Source organism: Moschus berezovskii, chromosome 14, assembly GCF_049115385.1.
Source record: "Moschus berezovskii isolate FMDL1 chromosome 14, NW_MosBer_1.0, whole genome shotgun sequence".
NCBI classification, from domain to species: domain Eukaryota; kingdom Metazoa; phylum Chordata; class Mammalia; order Artiodactyla; family Moschidae; genus Moschus; species Moschus berezovskii.
Genome location: NC_142473.1, coordinates 87,361,923 through 87,383,473, shown reverse-complemented (window position 1 = coordinate 87,383,473; position 21,551 = coordinate 87,361,923). Strand labels below are relative to the sequence as shown.

The 21,551-nt window shown below is 45.4% G+C and overlaps 1 protein-coding gene across 1 annotated transcript; it reads left to right on the top strand.

The window, feature by feature from the left end:
* Positions 1–347: 347 nt before the first annotated feature.
* On the top strand, positions 348–16,033 carry LOC129554877 (glycine N-acyltransferase). The gene is made up of 6 exons (XM_088843353.1): positions 348–633; positions 4,383–4,478; positions 9,798–9,905; positions 11,318–11,444; positions 13,511–13,682; positions 14,109–16,033. The coding sequence occupies exons 2-6, from the start codon at positions 4,401–4,403 to the stop codon at positions 14,509–14,511; spliced, it is 888 nt and encodes a 295-aa protein (XP_088699479.1). The 5' UTR covers positions 348–633; positions 4,383–4,400; the 3' UTR covers positions 14,512–16,033.
* The last annotated feature ends 5,518 nt before the right edge of the window (positions 16,034–21,551 follow it).

The following is a 21,551-nucleotide window of genomic DNA, read 5'->3' as shown; positions in this document are numbered from 1 at the left end:
CACAATGCAGAGGGCTTCCCTGGTGGTTCAGCGGTAATGAATCCACCTGTCAATGCAGCAGATGCAAGTTCGACCCCTGAGTGGGGAGGATCCCCTGACTAAGCAAATGGCAACCCACTCCAGTTTCCTGCCTGGACAGAAGAGCTCGGGCTATAGTCCATGGGGTTGCAAAAGAGTCGGACGTGAGTTCGCAAATAAACAACAGCAGCAACACAGAGCGGGAAGGGGAGGAGGGAGGTACCGTCTACCGAGTGTGCCCCGGGTCCAGCCTATTGGCTTCACGCAGCGTGGATTTCAGAGGAACGGCAGGGCCTGTGGGCAAAGAGCAGCCTGGGGTTTCAGAAAGAGACGCTCACGTGGTACGCGGGCAGCCTGCCAACCTTTCAGGAGCAGTTCCCACAAATCGAGACCCAGACAGCAAGGCCTGCATTTCGTGAACACTGGCTCCTGACTGTTTGCCTCAGTGCAAAGTCTGCATCGCAAGCCTCCGCTTAGCAATTTCTGCAGAAAACCTCCCTAAAGGCACTCAGCAAGACACCAGCCAACTGACTGCATCAAAGGGAACTTTCATCATCCAGAGAGTGCTCCTCTTCAGCTGTTTCTGCAAAGCTTGGTGTGAAGAGAGCTTTCCAGGTAAGTACCCGTTCCAGAAGAAAAGGATACTCACGGGTCTGTGACATCTTCTCCACTTACATTAGTAAGACAAATCAAAGCGCTCATGTTGTATTATGCTCCGAATACGAGGACAGCTATAAGGAAGAGGAATAGCTTCAACCTAAGAACAGTGTATCCGGCACCTATTCTGGAAAACGCACCTTGTTAAGCACCATGAGAAAAATCTTGCATTTTCCAGATCTGAAATGACAAGGGAGTGAGGAAAGATCTGAGCACTTCCCATTAAGTGTGCACCTAATATGTGAAGACACTCTGCACACCACCCTGTTCGATCCTCTGGTCGCATTTGAAGATGGGCAGCGTTTTGTCTCCTCGAATGATAAGAAAGTTGTTGTCCTTCGTGTCAGAGGGGAAGCGAGCCGATGAGTAAGGACAAGAATACAGAACAGATCTGCTGTAATAAACTTGCTTTAGGAATTCACCTATTTTGCTACTACCACAATCCATCTTTTCGTGTTCTCTTTTGATTTATGCCCACGTATGTGGTATATGAACTGTTTCGCGGCCCACATTTTCTCACTTTATTTTGACTGCTTCTCGCCTGTCCCTGTGTGTGAGGAGTGCGGTGGCTGCCATGGAGGTGTATCACAGTTTATATTTCCTTCCTCTGGCTGCACACTGCGCTTTTGTTCAATCCTTGCTTATGTTCACGTAGCTTTATCAGTTGCTGCTGAGAGCATTTTTTCTTCCTTTTGAATTGTTTTCTTTGGGTTAATTTCTTCTTCTGGGAATAACTGAGTCAAAGGTTCGGATTTCACACCCCAGGACGCTGCCTGTCACCCAGTTTTGCCAGCTCATGGTGAGCGTGTCCAAAGCCCTGTAGTGTGTCCAGACTCCTGTCCCCATTGCCTTCCGTCTACTTGATTTATGGATCTCAGGCTCAGTTGTTTTCAGTCTAGCCACCAAGCTTGGTTGTGGCTTCCTGTGCGTCCTTGAAGGATGATTCTAAACCCCATGCTTTTCAGGAAATATGGTGATATTACACCCCACAGATTGTTTAAAAACTTTACTGAAGTATAGTTGATTTACAATGTTGTGTTAATTTCTGCTGTACAGCAAAATTATTCAGTTATACATATTGAATACATATATATTTTTATATATTCCTTTTCACATTCCTTTCCACTGTAGTTTATCACAGGATGTTGAGTATAGTGCCCTGTGCTATATGGTAGGACTTTGTTTTTTATCCTGACATCCTATATGTAATAGTTCACATCTGCTAATCCCACACTCCCAATCCTTCCCTTCCCGACCACCCCCCCGCCTTGACAACCGCAAGTCAGTTCTCTACGTCTGTGAGTCAGTTTCTGATTCATACATAAGTTCCCTCCTGTCACATTTTAGATTTCATTTCTGGGTGATATCACAGGGTATTTATCTTTCTCTTTCGGAAATGGCAACCCACTCCAGTATTCTTGCCTGGAGAATCCCATGGAACGAGGAGTCTGGTGGGCTACAGCCCATGGGGTTGCAAAGAGTTGGACACGACTGAGCGACTTAACTTTCTAACTTTTCTGACTTCCTTTACTTAGTATGATAATTTCTAGATCCGTCTGTGTTGTTGCAAATGGTATTATTTCATTGTTTTATGACTGAAAAATATTCCACTGTAATATATATATATATATAAATATATGCGTGTGTGTGCATATATCATATCGTATCTTCCTTATCCATTCATCTCTCGAAGGACGTTCAGGCCGTTGTCACGTCTTTGCTAGTGTAAACAGTGCTGCTATGAACAGCAGGGACATGTATCTTCCTGAATTACAATTTTGTCTGAATATATGCCCACGAGTGGGATTGCTGGATCAGAGGGCAACCCTATTTTGATACTGCTTTTCATAGTGGCTGCAGCCATTTACATTCCCACCGACAGTGGAGGAGTGTTCGCTTTTCTCCATACCCTCTCCAACATTTATTATTCATAGACTTTTTAATGATGGCTGTTCTGACCTCACCTCACAGGGGTCATCTTATACTCGGGTAACCTCCTTGTGAGATGCCTCCAGATAAATGTTAAGATAGCCTTCAGGAATGCTATCCTTTTTACGGTCCTAAGATCTTCAACTAGGGCTTCTCTGGTGGCTCAGTGGTAAAGATTCTTCGTGCCAATGCAGGCGACACGGTGTTACCCCTGTTCCTAGAAGATCCCACATGCCAGGGAGCAACTAAGCCTGTGCACCACCGCTACTGAGGCTGTGCTCCGGAGACTGGGGCCATGACTACTGAACCCACGCACCCTAGAAACCATGCTCTGCGACAAGAGAAGCCACTGCAGGGAGAGGCCCGCGCACCGCAGGGAGAGGCCCGCACACCGCAGGGAGAAACTCACACACTGCAGGGAGAGGCCCGCGCACCGCAGTGAGAAACTCACACACTGCAGGGAGAAGCCCGCGCACCGCAGGGAGAAACTCACACACTGCAGGGAGAGGCCCGCACACTGCAGGGAGAGGCCCACGCACCTCAGTGAGAAACTCGCGCACCGCAGGGAGAGGCCCGCGCACCGCAGGGAGAAACTCAAACACTGCAGGGAGAGGCCCGCGCACCGCAGTGAGAAACTCCCGCACCGCAGGGAGAGGCCCGCGCACCGCAAGGAGAGGCCCGCGCACCGCACCGCAGGGAGAAACTCACACACTGCAGGGAGAGGCCCGCGCACTGCAGGGAGAAACTCGCACACCACAGGGAGAAACTTACGCACTGCAACTCGAGAACAGCCCCGGCTCACTGCCTGAACAGCAACGAAGACCCAGTAAAACCAAAATAAATAAATAAATTAAAAAAAAAAATCCTCCAATACACGACAAGGGTCTGGACTTTTCTTCAAGACATACCTTAGTACAAAGCAACTGGAAACCTTTCCCGTGTCCAGTACATATATTATGTACTCAATACATATATGTTGATTGGATTAATTAATCTCTATGGCTCTGGAAGGTGGAGTTACTAAACAGGTAAATACAGCATTTCTTGCATCAAATCATCCTCATCACCCACTTACTGAGGGCATGTTGTGTGCCAGATGACGGAGGATGAGACGGTTGAATGGCATCACCGACTCAATGGACATGAGTTTGAGTAAACTCTGGGAGTCGGTGATGGACAGGGAGGTCTGGCATGCTGCAGTCCGCGGGGTGTCAAAGACTCGGACACGACTGAGGGACTGAACTGAACTGAGTGCAAGAAACATAACAGGATGATAAATAAGATGAGGTTCTCGTGCCAGAGGAGAATACAGTCCGGAAAAGTAAACTCTAGCCCAGAGTAACTAGTTTTGTAATGCAGGTATGCAAAGCACTTAGGAGAGCAGAGAGAAGGGAGTGACTGTTCTGTCTGAGTAAGAAACAAGCCGGGGTCATCGTCCAGGAGAAACGATCACAGTATTGTCAGTCAGCGACATGCCAACAAAGATATTAGAACAAACACAATGTGAATGAACGAGCCGGTTCTTTGACACTTGGATCAAAATAGACATTTCTTTGTTAGGTATTGGAAATGGGACTGTGTATTTGCGTGGTTTTTCTATACCAATGTGTATAAATCGGTTTTTAACCAGAGATGATTAGACTATCGTTGTGCACACGTGAGGAACAGAAGAGAGACTCGGAAGAGGGCTCTGGCAACCAGCACAGAACTGGCCACTCTTGCTCCTGAATCTCCTCCAGCTCCTGTCACTCATGGCTGTTTCCCGGTTGTCTCTCTAGGCTCAGGTGTCTTGCACGATGTTCCCATTGCAAGGCTCCCAGATGCTGCAGATGCTGGAGAAATCCTTGAGGAAGAGCCTTCCTACGTCCTTAAAGGTGAGAACAGCAAATTCTTGGGGAGCTTTCCGCTTGGGTTGTGAGGCCTAGGAAGTTCCTGCGAATGAAGAGAGACTAGTGTTTGCTGAGCACCTATTCTGTGCCAGGCCTTAGAGCATGTTCCCTCGGGTTTACTGCGCATAACCTCTCTGCACGATGTTCGCTGTTGTGCCCACATCACTGCTGTGAAGACGGAGGCTTGGTGAAGTGGTTTGCCCGATCCCCCACAGACAGTGAGCTGCAGTGCTATGGTATGAACATAGGAACGCCTGAGACCTAGCATTGCCAAGCTGAGTCAAGAAGTGTTCCCTTGCTCCTTTTCAAGAAACATTCCATAATAGCACTGGGAATTTGCCCAGAGCTCTCCTACAAAATTAGCTAAGACTGCATGTTAATTTTTAGCTTTTCTCCCTAAAGGAGCAGTTGCCAGATCACGAGCCTCCTTTGAAATTACCAATGAATCAATTTCTATTTGACTTAAATTTCCCAGTTTCTCTGAACATACTGCACATCAGACTATTTTGATAGGCTGACACTGGGGATCTCTGTTCACCTAGTACAGTTAATCAGAAACGTTAGGATTAAATAGGGCATACTCATAAATGCCCCCATCCAGAACTGTTCCATAGCAGCTCTACTGATTGGCTGAGCCCCTCGCCTGAGTTTTTCTTAGCAATGAAAGGGATGGTGTCCGTTCCAGTGGAATTTAAACACAACCACGTGTCTGTGTGGAGTTTGAGCAAACTCTAAGCCATCATAAAGCACAGGGAGGTCTGCCGTGCTGCAGCCCACGGGGTTGCAAAAAGTCAGACACGACTGAGTGACTGCACAGCAGCAGCAACGTGTATGTGTGTTCTGTGTAACAATCGTTTTTCCCTGAAAGATTTTTTGTTTCTTTGGTCAGATTAGAAACTAGATTTCTACTGTTTCGTCAGACACTCCTACAAGATATACACATTTGAGATTAGGACTCTGTGGACATGGGTTTGGGTGAACTCCAGGAGTTGGTGATGGACAGGGAGGCCTGGAGTGCTGTGATTCATGGGGTCGCGGAGAGTCGGACACGACTGAGTGACTGAACTGAACTGAACTGAAATGCATTTTTCACCCCCCTCACTCTCTAATAGATTTTTCTGCTCCTTCTTTCAGTATATAAATGTGGAAAATATTAGAAGTATTTTATTTCTAGATCATATGGCTTCATTTGTTAGAAATAGACTAATGGGGGCACTCCCTGATGGTCCGGTGGTTCGGACACCACACTCCAAGGCAGGGGGCCCAGTTCCAATCCCTGGCCAGGGGACTGGCCCCCACGTGTCACAGCTAAAGGGGCACAGGCAGCAACCAGAGGTGTGCATGCCGCAGCTCAGACCTGGGGCTACCAACTAAATAAATATTTTATAAAAGAGAGAAATAGGCTAATGAAACAACTCACCCTGTCTTTAAATTGCTGCCTGAAAATGGCTCCAGATCAACTAATTTAAAACTAAAAAACCACCCCCTTCAGTGGGTCCCACTAAATACAAATCTCTGTTACCTAGTTTTAGTGAACTTCTTTCACTTGATAAATCCCTAAGATCCAGGCAACCTCTCAGAGAAAGAGTCCATTTTTCTTGGAGATAGCATCAGTTATACGTTTTAAGAACACTTGCTTAAGATATTTTTTATGGTGAGTAGCTATTTTTGAATATTCTTCAGCCTAAAACTTTCTCCTCAAGTTAAGTGGACTCCAAACATTTCGAGAAAACTGTTGGTTTCCTAAGGGTCCTAAGGGCCCTTATTTGGAACATCTCTGTGTTAAGAAAAGGTGGTCCTCTTGGGTCCCCACCTTTCATGAAAAAATAGCATTGCTTGTATATTAGAGATGGACATTTTGCCCTAGTTCAAATCTACAGTGGCTGTTTGCCAGGTACTTTTAATGGAACTATAACCTAGAAATCAATATTTGAGTCTCAGTTCAGAAAATGTCCATCTTTCCTTCCAAGTGTTGAATATTCAGTACATTTTATTGTGTGTGTCAGCTCCAGTTGAGTCAATTTAGAGTAGTTGCCTGACTCACGATGTTCCGAGTTCAATAGAAAACAGGTTTTATTTAATTCAGCCAGAGGAGTAAGAAAGAGCAACAGTCACACATCTTTTCAGACCTCGTAATGAATCGTATATTATATAAAATGCTTTTACAGGCTCCGCAGGTGGTGCTGGTGGTGAGAAATCCTCCTGCCAATGCAGGAGACGCAGGAGACGCAGGGTCGGGAGGGTCCCCTGGAGTAGGAAATGGCAACCCGCTCCAGTATTCTTGCCTGGAGAATCCCACGGGCAGAGGAGCCTGGGAGGCTGAGTCCACGGGGCTGCAGAGTCAGACGCGACTGCGCGACGAAACACAGGCACGTGAAGTAGTTGCGCAGCCCCCAAATGCCGATGCGTAAAAACGCCTGTATTTTGCCAGACTCCACCGAGTTTCTCTTTCAAGCCTCCATTCGTGGCTGAAAACAATAAATTCAGGTCGGACCAGTGAACATAGATTTTTCTCCTCTTTCTCCATGATCTAACATCAGTAGTTCGCGTGAGATGGAGAGTAGAAGGAGGGAAAGATGTTGAAAAGTCTTTGGTCATCAGTAACCATGGTAGAAGTCATTCAACTGGATAACTTGTTTTTGTTTTTTGTTTTGTTCACTTTGGTCTCTGGCAGTTCCCATGCTGGTACTGGCAGAAGTTTCATGTCCACAGGAGTCATGAGGCCCATGGCAGAATTTGTTCACTGCTGCCTCCCCAACCCCCAAACAACTAGAGGATTTAAGATCCTCGGGTGCCCTCGCACATTCTCGCCTTGCTGTTCCCTCTCTCTCAACAGCCTGTGCCACACGGTGGGGCTGGGGTTCCAAGCCTGGACTCAGGCCGACAGATTCCACAGTCCATTCTCTTGAGCATTTTGCTGTAGCCTTTGCTTATTGGTGGGAGGAAATTGCCTTTCCAAGGGGTTATGCAGACATGTGAAGGAGTTTTAAACATGTCCATAACCTTTCAACTAGCAATTACCTTCTGGATAATGTAAGGAAATAGCAGGTGCCCATGCAAAGATGTGGAGAAGGCAATGGCACCCCACTCCAGTCCTCTTGCCTGGAAAATCCCACGGATGGAGGAGCCTGGTAGGCTGCAGTCCATGGGTTGCGAAGAGTCGGATACAACTGAATGAGTTCACTTTCACTTTTCACTTTCATGCAATGGGGAAGGAAATGGCAACCCACTCCAGTGTTCTTGCCTGGAGAATCCCAGGGACGGGGGAGACTGGTGGGCTGCCGTCTGTGGGGTCGCACAGAGTCGGATACGACCGAAGCAACATAGCAGCATGCAAAGATGTCTGTGCAGGCATGCTTTTTGAAGAACTATCTGTTAAAATGAAAATTTGGAAACAGCTGAAATGACCTTTAACAGGCAAATGTACAAATGAACTGTGGTCTGATTCCATATAATGGAATCCTCTGCAGCAATTAGAACATAATTTAAAATGTTGTTATATTTATGAACAGAGAAGTACTTCCACAATTAATTCAGTGAGGGAAAAGATCATGTATCTGATCATTTTGCGTTTGTAAAATTGTGTATGTCCATGAAGTTCTCTGGTGGCTCAGATGGTAAAGAACCCACCTGCAATGTGGGAGACCTGGATTCGATCCCTGGGTTGGCAAGATCCCCTGGAGGAGGGCATGGAAACCCACTCCAGTGTTCTTGCCTGGAGAATCCCACGGACAGAGGAGCCTGGCGGGTGGCAAAGAGTCAAACATGAGGTGGCAAGGGTCCATGAGGTGGCAGAATCAAACACGACTGAGTGACTAAGCATAGCACATGGGTGTGACTAGAAGACAGTCTGTGAAAAGATAACAATAAATCCTACCAAAAAAAGAGTGATGTCAAGATCGCTAACTTTATTTGTCCGATATTTTGCCATTTGCATGTATGATTTATATCTGTTGTTGTTCAGTTGCTCAGTCGTGTCCAACTCTTTGGGCCCCCATGGACTGCAGCACACCAGGCTTCCCTAGACTTCATTGTCTCCCAGAGATTGCTCAAACTCACCTCCACTGAGTCAGCGATGCCGTCCAACCATCTCATCCTCTATCGACCCCTTCTCCTCTTGCCCTCAGTCCTTCCCAGCATCAGGGTCTTTTCTAGCGAGTAGCTCTTCACATCAGGTGGCCAAAGGATTGGAGCTCCAGCTTTAGCATCAGTCCTTTCAATGAATATTTGGGGTTGATTTCCTTTAGGACTGGCTGGTTTGATCTCCATGCTGGTCAAGTGACTCTCAAGAGTCTCCTCCAGCACCACACTTTGAAAGGATCAATTCTTTGGTGCTCAACCTTCTTTGTGGTCCAACTCTCACAACCACACATGACTATTGGAGAAACCATAGCTTTGACTAGACAGACCTTTGTCAGCAAAGTGATGTTTTTACTTTTTAATATTTTGTCTCGGTATGTCATAGCTTTTCTTCCAAGGAACAATCTTTTAAGTTTATGGCTGCAGCCACCATCCACGGTGATTTCAGAGCCCAAGAAAAGAAAATCTGCCACTGCTTTCATTGTTTCCCCATCTATTTGCTATGAAGTGATGGGACCAGATGTCATAATCTTAGTTTTTTGAATGCTGAGTTTTAAACCAGCATTTTCACTCTCCTCTTTCACTTTCATCAAGAGGCTCTTTAGGTTCTTTACACTTTCTGCCATAAGGATGGTGTCATCTGCATATCTGAGGTTATTGATACTTCTCTTGGAAACACTGATTCCAGCTTGTGCTTCATCCAGCCTGGCATTTCACATGATGTACTGTGCATATGAGTTACATAAGCAGGGCAACAATATACAGCCTTGATGTACTCCTTTCCCAATTTGGAACAAGTCTGTTGTTCCGTGTCCAGTTCTAACTGTTGCTTCTTGACCTGCATACAGATTTCTCAGGAGGCAGGTAAGGTGGTCTGGTATTCCCATCACTTGAAGAATCTTCCAGTTTGTTGTGATCCACATAGTCAAAGGCTTTAGTGTAATCAATGAAGCAGAATTAGATGTTTTTCTGGAATTCTCTTGCTTTTTCTATGATCCAGTAGATGTTGGCAATTTGATTTATATTAGATGGGGAGAAAAATTTCTCATTTCAGGTTAAAAATAAAAGCTTCCACGTGGAGATTTTTTACATAATGCCCTATCTGTCTTTTTTCCACTATAAGATTCCATGACTTCATGGAAATAAGCCTTGTCCTGATCAGAGAAGGCACTTTGCTGTCCTTTCCTGATGAGCTGACCCTCTCACACTCTCTGCACACGGCAGGTTTACGGGACCGTCATGTACATGAACCGTGGAAACCCATTCAATCTGAAGGCCCTGGTAGACAAATGGCCCGATTTTAATACAGTGGTTATCCGTCCTCAGGAGCAGGTAAGGAATGAATGTGCTGTGTTTATGTTTGCTGTGTGCTTGGCTTCTGCCTGGAGGTGTGGCAGACCCTGGAGATAGGGGGATGAAATGCAGTGACAGTGAACAGGTCCCTGTTCTTAAGAACCGCAGAGCCTGGAGGGAAACGTAGATAGATAAATAAATCATAATTCAGCATAAAGTGTACAAGAACAGAAAATGGACAGCACACAAAGAGATCACTGCTGAAAACCGATGAGCTATGGAGGGTGAAGACGGAAGTTACAGAATCAGGTGAAAGACACCTCTGAATGGATGCTTCATCGGAACTGGAGTTTGTTGATAAATACATCTTTGTTAGGCCGAAAGAGCATGGAGGACATTCTAACCAGAGAAAGTAGCAAGGACAAAAATAGGAAGGTATGAAACAAGACAGTTAGCTAAGGTGATTATAAAAGCAGACTGATATTAGAATTTCTGTATGCATTTTGGAAAAATATTAAGAAGTAGTAAAACTAAATAGTTAATACATTTCAAAGACAAAACACTCTAAGTTCATTAAACTATCCAGTAAAATTATAGCTTATAAATATATAAATAAACTTTTCCTGAAAATAATGTTATTTAAAAACTGGAAACAAAATAAATATATTGAATGAATAAATTTATATTGATAAAAACTTAACTGAAATAAAATTATTAGATCTTTTATCTTCAATGAGATATTAAGAAACAAAATTTGTTAATGGTGTCATTGCTGAGTTGTGAATTTATTTTTATGAAACATATTCCAAACTTTTTAAAGTTCTATAATTCTGCACTAGCGGTCTGTTTTTCTGTGACTTTTTCTTCCAAATAATCTCACCCCTTTTTAAATAATTTGACAGGATTTTTCTACATAAGTGATTTCATTTTTTTTTCTCTAATTGCAGTTTGTTCAACTAGTGTAATATTGTAAGTAAGCATTTCTAATAGGTTTTCATCTTCTTTGTCCTAATTAACTATAGATAGACATTTCAACCCAGAATTATCAATATCTAAATTTAATATTGTCATCCTCTAGTTGGTATATTCAACGCGTATTTGAAATGAGAAAAATGTATTCTTGCAACAGAAATTTTTCCTTCTCAATTGCTTGTATCCCTGTTGAGGAAATGAAAATATAGACAAGTGGTTTCTAGATAGTTGTGCCTTTGTTTGAGGGGAAATTTTGACACAATGTATATAACATTCTTCAGTTTTTCATCATAATTTGAATACCTGAATAGCTTATACCTCATAGCTTAAATGAGTCAGAAAAATTTGTAATGCACAAATAGAGACAGCAATATTTTAGTACTTAAAAATGCCACAGTTTAGTAGATTTTAGGGAAAAAAGTACTAAAATTATGAACAATAAGAAATTTGTTTTGTCCCCTGTTTCTTTATGACAACAGGACATGAAAGATGACCTTGATCACTACACCAATACTTACCATGTCTACTCTGAAGATCTTAAAAATTGTCAGGAATTCCTTGACTTACCAGAAGTCATCAATTGGAAACAGCATTTGCAGATCCAAAGTAAGTGACAGGAACGGACTCACATCTCCATCCTAGCAATTTCCTCTTGTCATCGATGTCCCTTCTCCAAACTCCAGACCCTCAGCCTGCCATCAACTTTGGTGTTGATGTACAACTGTACATGTAAAGGGGAAAAAACACCCCCCAAGCTTGTATGGGCTTCTATAGAGGACTGTACGTAGTCCCCGGATAGCCTAGGATTTGTGCCACACTTTGCAGACATAACCAGGGTGCCTTAGGATGGTTGGGTATCAGAGCAGAGCTTTCCCCAGGGACTTTCCTGTGGCTCAGCCAGGAAAGCATTCCCCTGCAATGCGGGAGACCTGGATTCAGTCCCTGGGTTGGGAAGATCCCCTGGAGAAGGGAACGGCTACCCACTCCAGTATTCTGGCCTGGAGAATACCATGGACTGTATGGTCCATGGGGTCGCAAAGAGTCGGACACGACTGAGCGACTTTCACTTCACTTGCAGACATAACCAGGGTGCCTTAGGATGGTTGGGTATCAGAGCAGAGCTTGGCCCAGAGACTTCCATTCTTAGGTCACCTCTCAGGGCACAGAGAACAGCTGTCGTGGTTAAGAGCATCCCCTCCAGAGTCAGACCATCTAGGAGGGCATTTGCCTGTGGCTTTGCTATGTGATCCTAGCCAGAGACATTATCTGAGATTATGATTTATATATATAGAATTGAGAATAATCAGTTCAGTTCAGTTTGGTTCAGTTGCTCAGTCGTGTCTGTCTCTTTGCGGCCCCATAGATTGCAGCATGCTAGGTCTCCCTGTCCATCACCAGCTCCTGGAGCTTGCTCAAACTCCTGTCCATTGAGCCAATGATGCCATCCAACCATCTCATCCTCTGCTGTCCACTTCTGCTCCCTCCTTCAATCTTTCCCAGCATCAGGGCCTTTTCAAACAAGTCAGTTCTTCACATCAAGTGGCCAAAATATTGGAGTTTCAGCTTCAGCATTAGTCCTTGCAATGAAGGACCCAAAACACAGCAGTGCTGAAAAGATGCAATGAAATCTTGACCAGGAATTGCTGAGTACAATGCCTGGATGTTTCAGTTCACTTCACTGCACAGCGAAGCTCATGATTCTGTGAATGGACAGGTGGGCTGGGCTTGGCAGGGCGGTTGTTCTGTTGGTCTCCTCTGGGTTTACAGATGCGACTGCAGTCAGCTGATGGCTGGGCCATGGGCTGGTTTCTCCAGCGTGGCCTCACGTATGTCTCAATGATGGTCTGACTGTCAGGGCTGGCTACTTGTGGTCACACCACGATAGGCACACACGTCCTCAGCAAGCTAGTCTAGGCCTATCCATGCGGTGCTGATCTCAAGGAAACAGAAATGCAAAGACGTGGTGAGCCGCAGTGTGCAGGCATTTTTAAGCCCCTCTCTGCATCAACAGACTCTTTCCCAGTTGGTGAAATCCAGTCACATGGTCAAGGTCAGATGCAGTGCAGGAGGGAGACTATTCCAGGGAATGGACATAAGGACGTGTGGGCAACCGGGGACCACTCCTGCAGTCGTCTCTGCTATCATCTACCACACTGGAGACAGCAAGTTCTCCACGGACAGTGGCAACTGTAATGATGGCTGTTCACCTTCTCTGGTCATCAGAGCCACATGTAGCCCAGGAAACTTGGGTCCTGCTATGACCACGACGGAATGAATCCCAGTGTTTTCGGTTTTGTCAAACAAGGGAAATTGCACAGACAGAACCCCAGTCATGCAGCAGCAAACCAGACTGTGAGTGGCTCAGACCTGTGCAACTCTCTGTGACCCTTTGGACTGTAGATTTTCAGGTCCTCTGTCAGTGGAATCCTCTCGGCAAGAACACTGAAGTGGGTTACCATTCCTCTCTCCAGGGGCTCTTCCCAACCCTGGCATCAAATCCGGGTGTCCAGCATTGCAGGCAGATTCTTTACTGGCTGAGCCACCAGGGAAGCAGCCCCAAGCCCACCCCCAAAGTTCTCTGTCTATAAATCCTCAGACACTCCCACTCCACTGGAGAACTTTTCCCTAGAATGGACTTAAAACATGGCATGCCTCCTTATAATCCCATCTAGGCACACAGTCCAGCCTGAATGAAGTAATACAAAATCTCGCAGCCACGAAATCCTTCAAAGTCAAGCGATCAAAAAACATTCTCTATATGGCATCTGAGACAGTAAAGGAACTGACTCCATCCCTGCTGGATGTAAAGAACATACCAGTAGGCGACGGCAAACCCAAGGCCATGTGAGTTTGATAAATCTACTCTGCACCACTTACACCTCTCATTACGCAAGTAGCCTCCAGCCTTCTCTGCCTGCTTTTACCCTGGCTCCTTCCCCACAAAACATCTTCTTCAAAGCAGCCAGAATAAGCTTTTCTAAAAACTGTAATTCAAGCGTGTTTCCCGCCTGCTTAAAAGACGCCACCAGGTCCTCTCCTCTGGAGCGTGTCAGGCCTGTGCCGCCCTCCCTGACCTGTCTTGCCCTTCTGGCTCACGCAGTCCCGCAGCGTCGGCCTCTTTCCGTCCTCAGTCCTCACACGCTCAGCCACAGTCCAGGATTCTGTGTGCCCTCTCTCCTCCGCCTCCTCTGTCTCTCGGGATAAGAGAGGTGGGGACAGAGGCAAACCTCTAAACTCACAGACTGTGCTTTTCTCTTGGAACACCCACAGCGACCCAGAGATGTTTAAGCTCTCATCTGCGGATCCTAGCCACGCGGCTTTGGTGAACAGATTCTGGCTTTTCGGCGGCAATGAGAGGAGCCGGAGGTTCATTGAGCGCTGTATCCGGAGCTTCCCCAACTTCTGCCTGCTGGGGCCCGAGGGGACCCCTGTGTCCTGGTCCCTGATGGACCACACGGGAGAGATGCGGATGGCAGGCACGCTGCCAGAGTACCGGGCCCAGGGGCTCGTCACCCACGCTATCTACCAGCAGGCCCAGTGTCTGCTCCAGCAGGGCTTCCCCGTGTATTCTCACGTGGACCCCAAGAACCAGATCATGCAGAAGATGAGTCAGAGCCTCAACCACATGCCCATGCCCTGTGACTGGAACCAGTGGAATTGTGAGCCTCTGTGACCGGCCCTGAGCGGGAGCCAGGGCTGGGGGGACCTGAGGACGTGACGGGGTCAGGGGTGGGCAGAGCACGGTGGAGGGAAGAATAAATTGTGGCTGTGATCGCTGTGAAGGCGTGTGACTGCGATCCCTGTGAAGGCGTGTGACTGTGTTCACCCTGAAGGCGTGTGGCTCTGATCACCATGAAGGCGTGTGGCTGTGATCACCGTGAAGGCGTGTGGCTGAGATCACTGTGAAGGTGTGTGGCTGTGATCCCTGTGAAGGTGATAATTTATCACTGATAAAGTAATTCCTGTTTTAGAACATTAACGTTTGATTTACCCATAAGCATTACTTCATAGTTGATTTGCTTGAGTAAAAATTCAAACAAGATCTCCACTCTTTATTTTCTCTTTTTGTCACCACTTATGTGTTGAAAAAAATTGGGTTGTTTGTCCTGTAGATTTTCCCATATTCTGAATTTGATTAATTTGTTTTTCCAAAGCCTGCGTGTTGTTTAACCTGTTCTCTGCCACCTGCATTTTCTGTAAACTTGCAGTCAGATCGAGTCTTGATCAGGTTCAGGTTTAATTCTACAGCAAGAACCTTTCATGATTGTCTTCGTGCACTTTCTGCTGTGTCCCGTGCGGGTGAGTGTTCAGTGTGTCGTTTCTCTTTCCTGGTGATCAGATGGATGTGGGTCCAGATTCTGTCAGACTTCTCCAGCCGTTACGATGCTCCAACAGCTGCTCCTCAGTGGTCAAGTATGGATGTGAGAGCTGGACCATAGAGAAGGCTGAGCTCCAAAAAACTGATGCTTCTGAACTGTGGTGTTGGGGAAGACTCTTGAGAGTCCCTTGGACTGCAAGGAGATCCAACCAATCCATCCTAAAGGAGATCAGAACATTCATTTAGAAGGACCGAAGCTGAAGCTGAAACTCCAATACTGTGGCCACCTGATGCTAAGAACTGACTCATTAGAAAAGACCCTGAGGCTGGGGAAGATTGAGGGCAGGAGGAGAAGGGGACGACAGAGGAATGAGACTGTTCGATGGCATCACTCAGTGGGCATGAATTTGAGCAAGCTCTGGGTGGTGCTGAAGGACGGGGAAGCTGGCGTGTTGCAGTCCATGGGGTCTCAAAGAGTTGGACACGACTGAGTGACTGAACTGATATATAATAGGTAAACAAAGGGCTATCCTATAGCAAGGGAACTATACTCAGCATGTTGTAATAACCCATAATGGAGGAGAATCTGAAAAGAATATACAGAGAACTCAATCACTTTGCTGTACACTTGAAACTACCACAGCACTGTAAATTAAGTAAACTTCAAGTCCTCAAGAAAGCACCAAATTCACTAGCTGGGTGTCTGATTTTCTCTAATTAACAGTAATTTTCCAACGAGCTCACCACCTGGCTTTTGTTACAGACTCCCATAAATCCTGGCTCTTCCCCTCCGTGTTCAGAACAGTCCCTCAGAGCTCTCCGAGATGCTGGCTCCTGGGCTTGAAACCCTCAGGAAAATCTGATGAATAAAACATAATTCTCGACTTCTAAGTTGTGCATTTCTTTTCAGTCAAGATGAGTTGGCCTCAATAGATTAACAAAACAGATACCTACCTGTCCCTGAGGCTGGGCGAAGGGTGAGTGGGAATTAGATCATCTGTTTGCCAACATCATCAACTCAAAGGATTCACGTAGGTCACAGGGAAAATGGTACTCAAAAACTCAAAGACTGCTGCCCAAGAAAGTGACAGATCTGCAATGCAGAAATAAGGTTTTGCTTTTTTTTTTAATTACTTCTTTTGGCCAACTTTATTCCTGAGCTATGCTCACGCATAACGGTCTCTCGATTTTACCCAGTCCATTCTTCCTCTGGGGCTTGAGTTTCCCCAGCCTCTTTAAGGGAGGATTCCATCTCTATCAAAATCTCCAAGTGATTGAGTAACTTGGAGTCCTGAGTTTGAGGGGGTGAGTCAGAGCCTCTGCTTAGAGAACTTGAGAACTCAAAGATCACAGAAATCATCCAGCTCAAATGAACCGGAGGCCCTCGGAGGCAAATGGCTTCTACTGTCAAGCACAGCTGGGTGATGGCCAGTCAGGACAGAACCACAGTTCTCCGGCCCCCAGTACTCAGTCCATTAAAACCCAGATACAGTGGAGAGGAGGCAGGCCAACGAGGGACAGCTGATGGAGGCCAGCTTCCATCTTGATGGCAAGTCTAGTGCCGGGAACAACTGTGCTTTGCTGTCCAGCCACTAAGTCGTGTCCAGCTCTTTGCAACCTCATCGACTACGGCACCCCAGGCCCCTCTGTCCTTCACTGTCTCCCAGAATTTGCTTAAATTCATGTCAATTGAGTCAGTGATGCTGCCTAACCATCTTCCACCTAAACTCTGCCACCCTCTTCTCCTTTTGCGTTCAGTCCTTCCCAGCATCAAGCTCTCTTCCAAAGAGTTGGCTCTTCGCATCAGGTGGCCAAAGTATCGGAGCTTCAGCTTCAGCATCAGTCCTTCCAATGAATATTCAGCACTGATCTCCTTTAGGATAGACTTGATCTGATCTCCTTGCGTCTTCTCCATCACCACCACTTGAAAGCATCAATTCTTTGGCACTCAGCCTTCTTTATGGTCCAACTCTCACAACAGTACATGATTACTGGAAAAACCATAGCTTTGACTAGGTGGATCTTTGTCAGGAAAGTGACGTCTCTGCCTTTTAATATGCTGTTTAGGTTTGTCATAGCCTTTCTTCCAAGGAGCAAGAGTCTTAATTTCATGGCTGCAGTCACTGTCCACAGTGAGTTGGGAGCTCAGAAAAGAAAATCTGTCACTGCTTCCACTTTTGCCCATCTATTTGCCATGAAGTGATGGGACCAAATGCCATGATCTTAGTTTCTCTGTGTTCAGTTTAGAGCCAGCTTTTTCACTCTCCTTTTTCACCCTCATCAAGAGGCTCTTCAGCTCCTCTTACTCTCTGCCATGAGAGTGCTGTCCTCTGCCTCTCTGAGGGCGTTGATATTTCTCCCCTCAGTCTTCACTCCAAACTGCTCCATCCAGCCTGGCATTTCGCGTGATGTACTCTGCTTAAAAGTTAAACAAAAGGTGGCAATATGCAGCCTCGTCACACTCTTCTCCCCATTTTGAACCAGTCAGTTGTGCCATGTCTGGTTCTTACTGCAGGCCACCATATATGAATATTAGTATTGAAGCCTTATTGATGAAGACACTGAGGTTCAGAGTGGTTAAGTTCACACACACACACAGAGGTTTCATTATTATATTCAAACCCCATGTGCTGAATTCCAAAGCCCACATTCTGTCCACTGTAACCCTTTATCTTATGAAAGGACAATAGAAAACACAGTACAGCACATATTTTGATGATAAAATAGCATTTCCAATGAATGCTAGGAGTTCACAGAGATTCCTCAGTAACTCTCGATCATAGGGCATAATTTCATAAACAGTTATTAAGGGACTGATTCTTAATGATTAGCCCGAGGTTACAATGACAAGTCCACATGAAGGAGATTTCCTTCCAAAAGGCCTTCACCCTAAGCAGACTAGGTTTTAAATTTAAAGTTACTCTGCACCCCCAACCTTCTTGCCTTTTCATACTGTTCATGGAGTTCTCAAGGCAAGAATACTGAAGTGGTTTGCGATTCTCTTCTCTAGTAAAGTGAAAGTGTTAGGTGTTCAGTCATGCCCTACTCTTTGTGACCCCCATGGACTGTAGCCCTATAGGCTCCTCTGTCCATGGGATTTCCCAGGCAAGAACACTGGAGTGGGTTGCCATTCCTTTCTCCAGGGAATCGTCCTGACCCAGGGATTGAAGCTGCATCTCTTGTATCTCCTGCATTGGCAGGTGGGTTCTTTACCCTCTGAGCCAGGGGATGGTATAGGAAGCATTACTATGAACAAAGCTATTGGAGATGATGGAATTCTAGCTGAGTTATTTCAAATCCTGAAAGATAGTGCTGCTAAAATGTTGCACTCAATATGCCAGCAAGTTTGGAAAACTCAGCAGTGGCCACAAGACTGGAAAAGGTCAGTTTTCATTCCAATCCCAAAGAAAGGCAACGCCAAAGAATGTTCAAACTACCGCACAATTGTGCTCATTTCACACGCTAGCCAAGTAATGCTCAAAATTCTCCAAGCCAAATTTCAACAGTTTGTGAACTGAGAAGTTTCAGATGTAAAATCTAGATTTAGAAAAGTCAGAGGAACCAGATATCAAATTTCCAACATCCATCGGATCATAGAAAAAACAAGGAAATTCCAGAAAAACATCTACTTCTGATTCACTGACTATGCTAAAGCCTTTGACTGTGTGGGTCACAACAAAGTATGGACAATTCGTAAAGAGATGGGCAAACCAGACCACCTGACCTGCCTTCTGAGAAACATGAATGCAGGTCAAGAAGCAACAGTTAGAACTGGACATGGAACAACGGACTCATTCCAAATAGGAAAAGGAGTACATCAAGGCTGTATATTGTCACCCTGCTTATTTAACTTATATCCAGAGTACATCATGAGAAATACCAGGTTGGACGAAGCACAAGCTGGAATCAAGATTGCCCGGAGAAATACCAACAACCTCAGGTATGCAGATAATACCACCCTAATGGCAGAAAGTGAAGGGGAACTAAAAAGCCTCTTGATGAGGGTGAAAGGAGAGTGAAACTGGCTGGCTTAAAGCTCAACAGTCAAAAACTTAATGTGAAACTTTCGGTGTTTCGTGACTAATTTGAGTCTATAGATAAATTTGGGGGAAATAGTGGCATACTAGCAGTAACGACTCCAGTGGTTCTTTCTCTCCCTCCCTCCATCACTGTGGATAGTTTCAATGGCTGTGTCTTTAGCTGCTCTTCCTTTGCAATGTCTCATTTACTGTTAATCACATCTAGTGTATTTTTCATTTTAGATATAGCTTTGCACGGCTATAAACTTCATATGCATCTTCTTTATACTTCCATTTTCCTCCTCATTATAATCACATGTTCCTCTATCTCTTACACATGTGGAATAAAGTGATAACTATTTAACATCCTTGTTTGTAGGTTCTAACATCTCTGCATTTACTTACTTATAAAGAGAAACCTTATTGGCAAGAGTTATTGCAATAAGGGGCCTCCCTGGTGGCTCAGGTGGTAAAGAATCTGCCTGCAATGCTGGAGACACAGGTTCGGTCCTTGGATCAGGAAGATCCCTCGGAAAAGGAAGCAGATACCATTCCAGTATTCTTGCCTGGAGAATTCCATGAACAGAGGAGCTGGGAAGGTTACGGTCCATGTGGTTGCAAAGAGTCAGACACAACTGAGCAACACACACACACACATACGTGCACGCACACACACACACACTTGCACACACACACTTGCACACACACACACATTACAAGAAGAGGAAAAGCATTCTTGCAAAAGGAAAAACATTTTCACCATATGTTTGCAGTGTCTCCTCTGTGTCTAACTGTTCTGATGTGTGTTCTTCTATTTTCCTGATCCTTTACATACTTATCATTTATTGGATGGTAGCCAATTTGGATCATAGGCTGTTAGTTGCTAGGTTTTGTCATAGGTATTTATAATGCTGTCTCTTCTCCTGGTGCCTCGTTAAGCTATTTGAATCAGTTGGATAATGTCAAGGCTTGCTTTTAACCAGAGTTAGGGTGAATCTTGAGGCGGCAAAGATGAATTTCATCCCCTGCTAAGCCTGAGCATCTTCCCCGATGCTGTACGTTATGAGATATCTTCATGTCTGCTCATAAGAACACAAAGTATTCCCAGCCTTGTGGGACCTAGGGGAAATTTCCCAACTACTCGTTTTCAATGATCTTCCCCTAGGTTAAAGTCTAAGGGAGTTTCCCCTCCACAGGTCAGTACTGAGCAGAGTCTAGGAGGTTACTCTTCCCCAAGAATTCCCCAGATATGCCTCCCTCCGTCCCTCTGTCCGTCTGTCTGTCTGTCTCTCTCTGAAGCCCCTCCCGCATCTCCCCAGCCTCCCGTCTCTGTGTGCACAGCTCTGGTCGGTTCTATTTCCCTGAGCTGCGGCCTTCACACAGTGAGTTGATTCAATCCTAAGGCTCACATTTTCTGTTTCTCTTTTCTGAGGGATCGTATTTCTACGGTGCCCGATGTCCAACATATGAAAACTGCTTCATTTACTTTGTTGAGTTGTGTCATTGCTTGAGGAGGGAAGGTAAGTAGTCACATCCTGTTCCTCTGTCTTGGCCAAAAGCAGAAGTATATTTACTGTTTGAAAATCACATTTTATCCACTTCTGGCCTGAAGCATGGCAGTCATGCATGGCAGGTTTTAAGAGAACATCTACTCAGAATGCCTCTTAGCGCCTTCACGAGAAAGGAGCTTCCTACCGAGGGCCACCTCTCCAGAGTTGAGAAACGTAAACAAGCTTGTTGTTTTTATTGTTCAGTCACTCAGTTGCGTCTGACTCTACGGTGATGCCCTCCAACCACCTCACCCTCTGTCGTCCCGCTCTCTGCACGCCTTCAACCTTTCCCAGCATGAGGGTCTTTGCCAATGAGTCAGTTCTTTGCATCAGGTGGCCAAAGTATTAGCATTTCAGCTTCAGCATCAATCCTTCCAATGAATGTTCAGGATTGATTTCCTTTAGGATTGACTGGTTGGATCTCTTTGCAGCCCAAGGCACTCTCAGGAGTCTTCTCCAACACCACAGTTCAAAAGCATCAATTCTTCAGTGCTCAGTCTTCTTTCTGGTCCAACTCTCACATCCATACATGACTACTGGAAAAATCACAGCTTTGACTAGATGGACCTTTGTCGGCAAAGTAATCTCTCTGCTTTTTAATACGCTGTCTAGGTTGGTCATAGCTTTTCTTCAAGGAGCAAGCATCTTTTAATTTCATGGTGCTGTCACCATCTGCAGTGATTTTGGAGCCCCCCATAATAAAGTCTGTCACTGTTTCCAATGTTTTCCCATCTATTTGCCATGAAGTGATGGGACTGGATACCATGATCTTAGTCTTTTGAATGTTGAGTTTTAAGCCAGCTTTTTCACTCTGCTCCTTCACTTT

Bases quoted from the DNA above. Each gene is read 5' to 3' on its own strand.
- LOC129554877 (XM_088843353.1), top strand. From the start codon at position 4,401: ATGTTCCCATTGCAAGGCTCCCAGATGCTGCAGATGCTGGAGAAATCC. The intron at 4,479-9,797 runs GTGAGAACAGCA...TGCACACGGCAG, and splicing joins GCCTTCCTACGTCCTTAAAG to GTTTACGGGACCGTCATGTA. The intron at 13,683-14,108 runs GTGAGTTTGATA...GAACACCCACAG, and splicing joins GACGGCAAACCCAAGGCCAT to CGACCCAGAGATGTTTAAGC.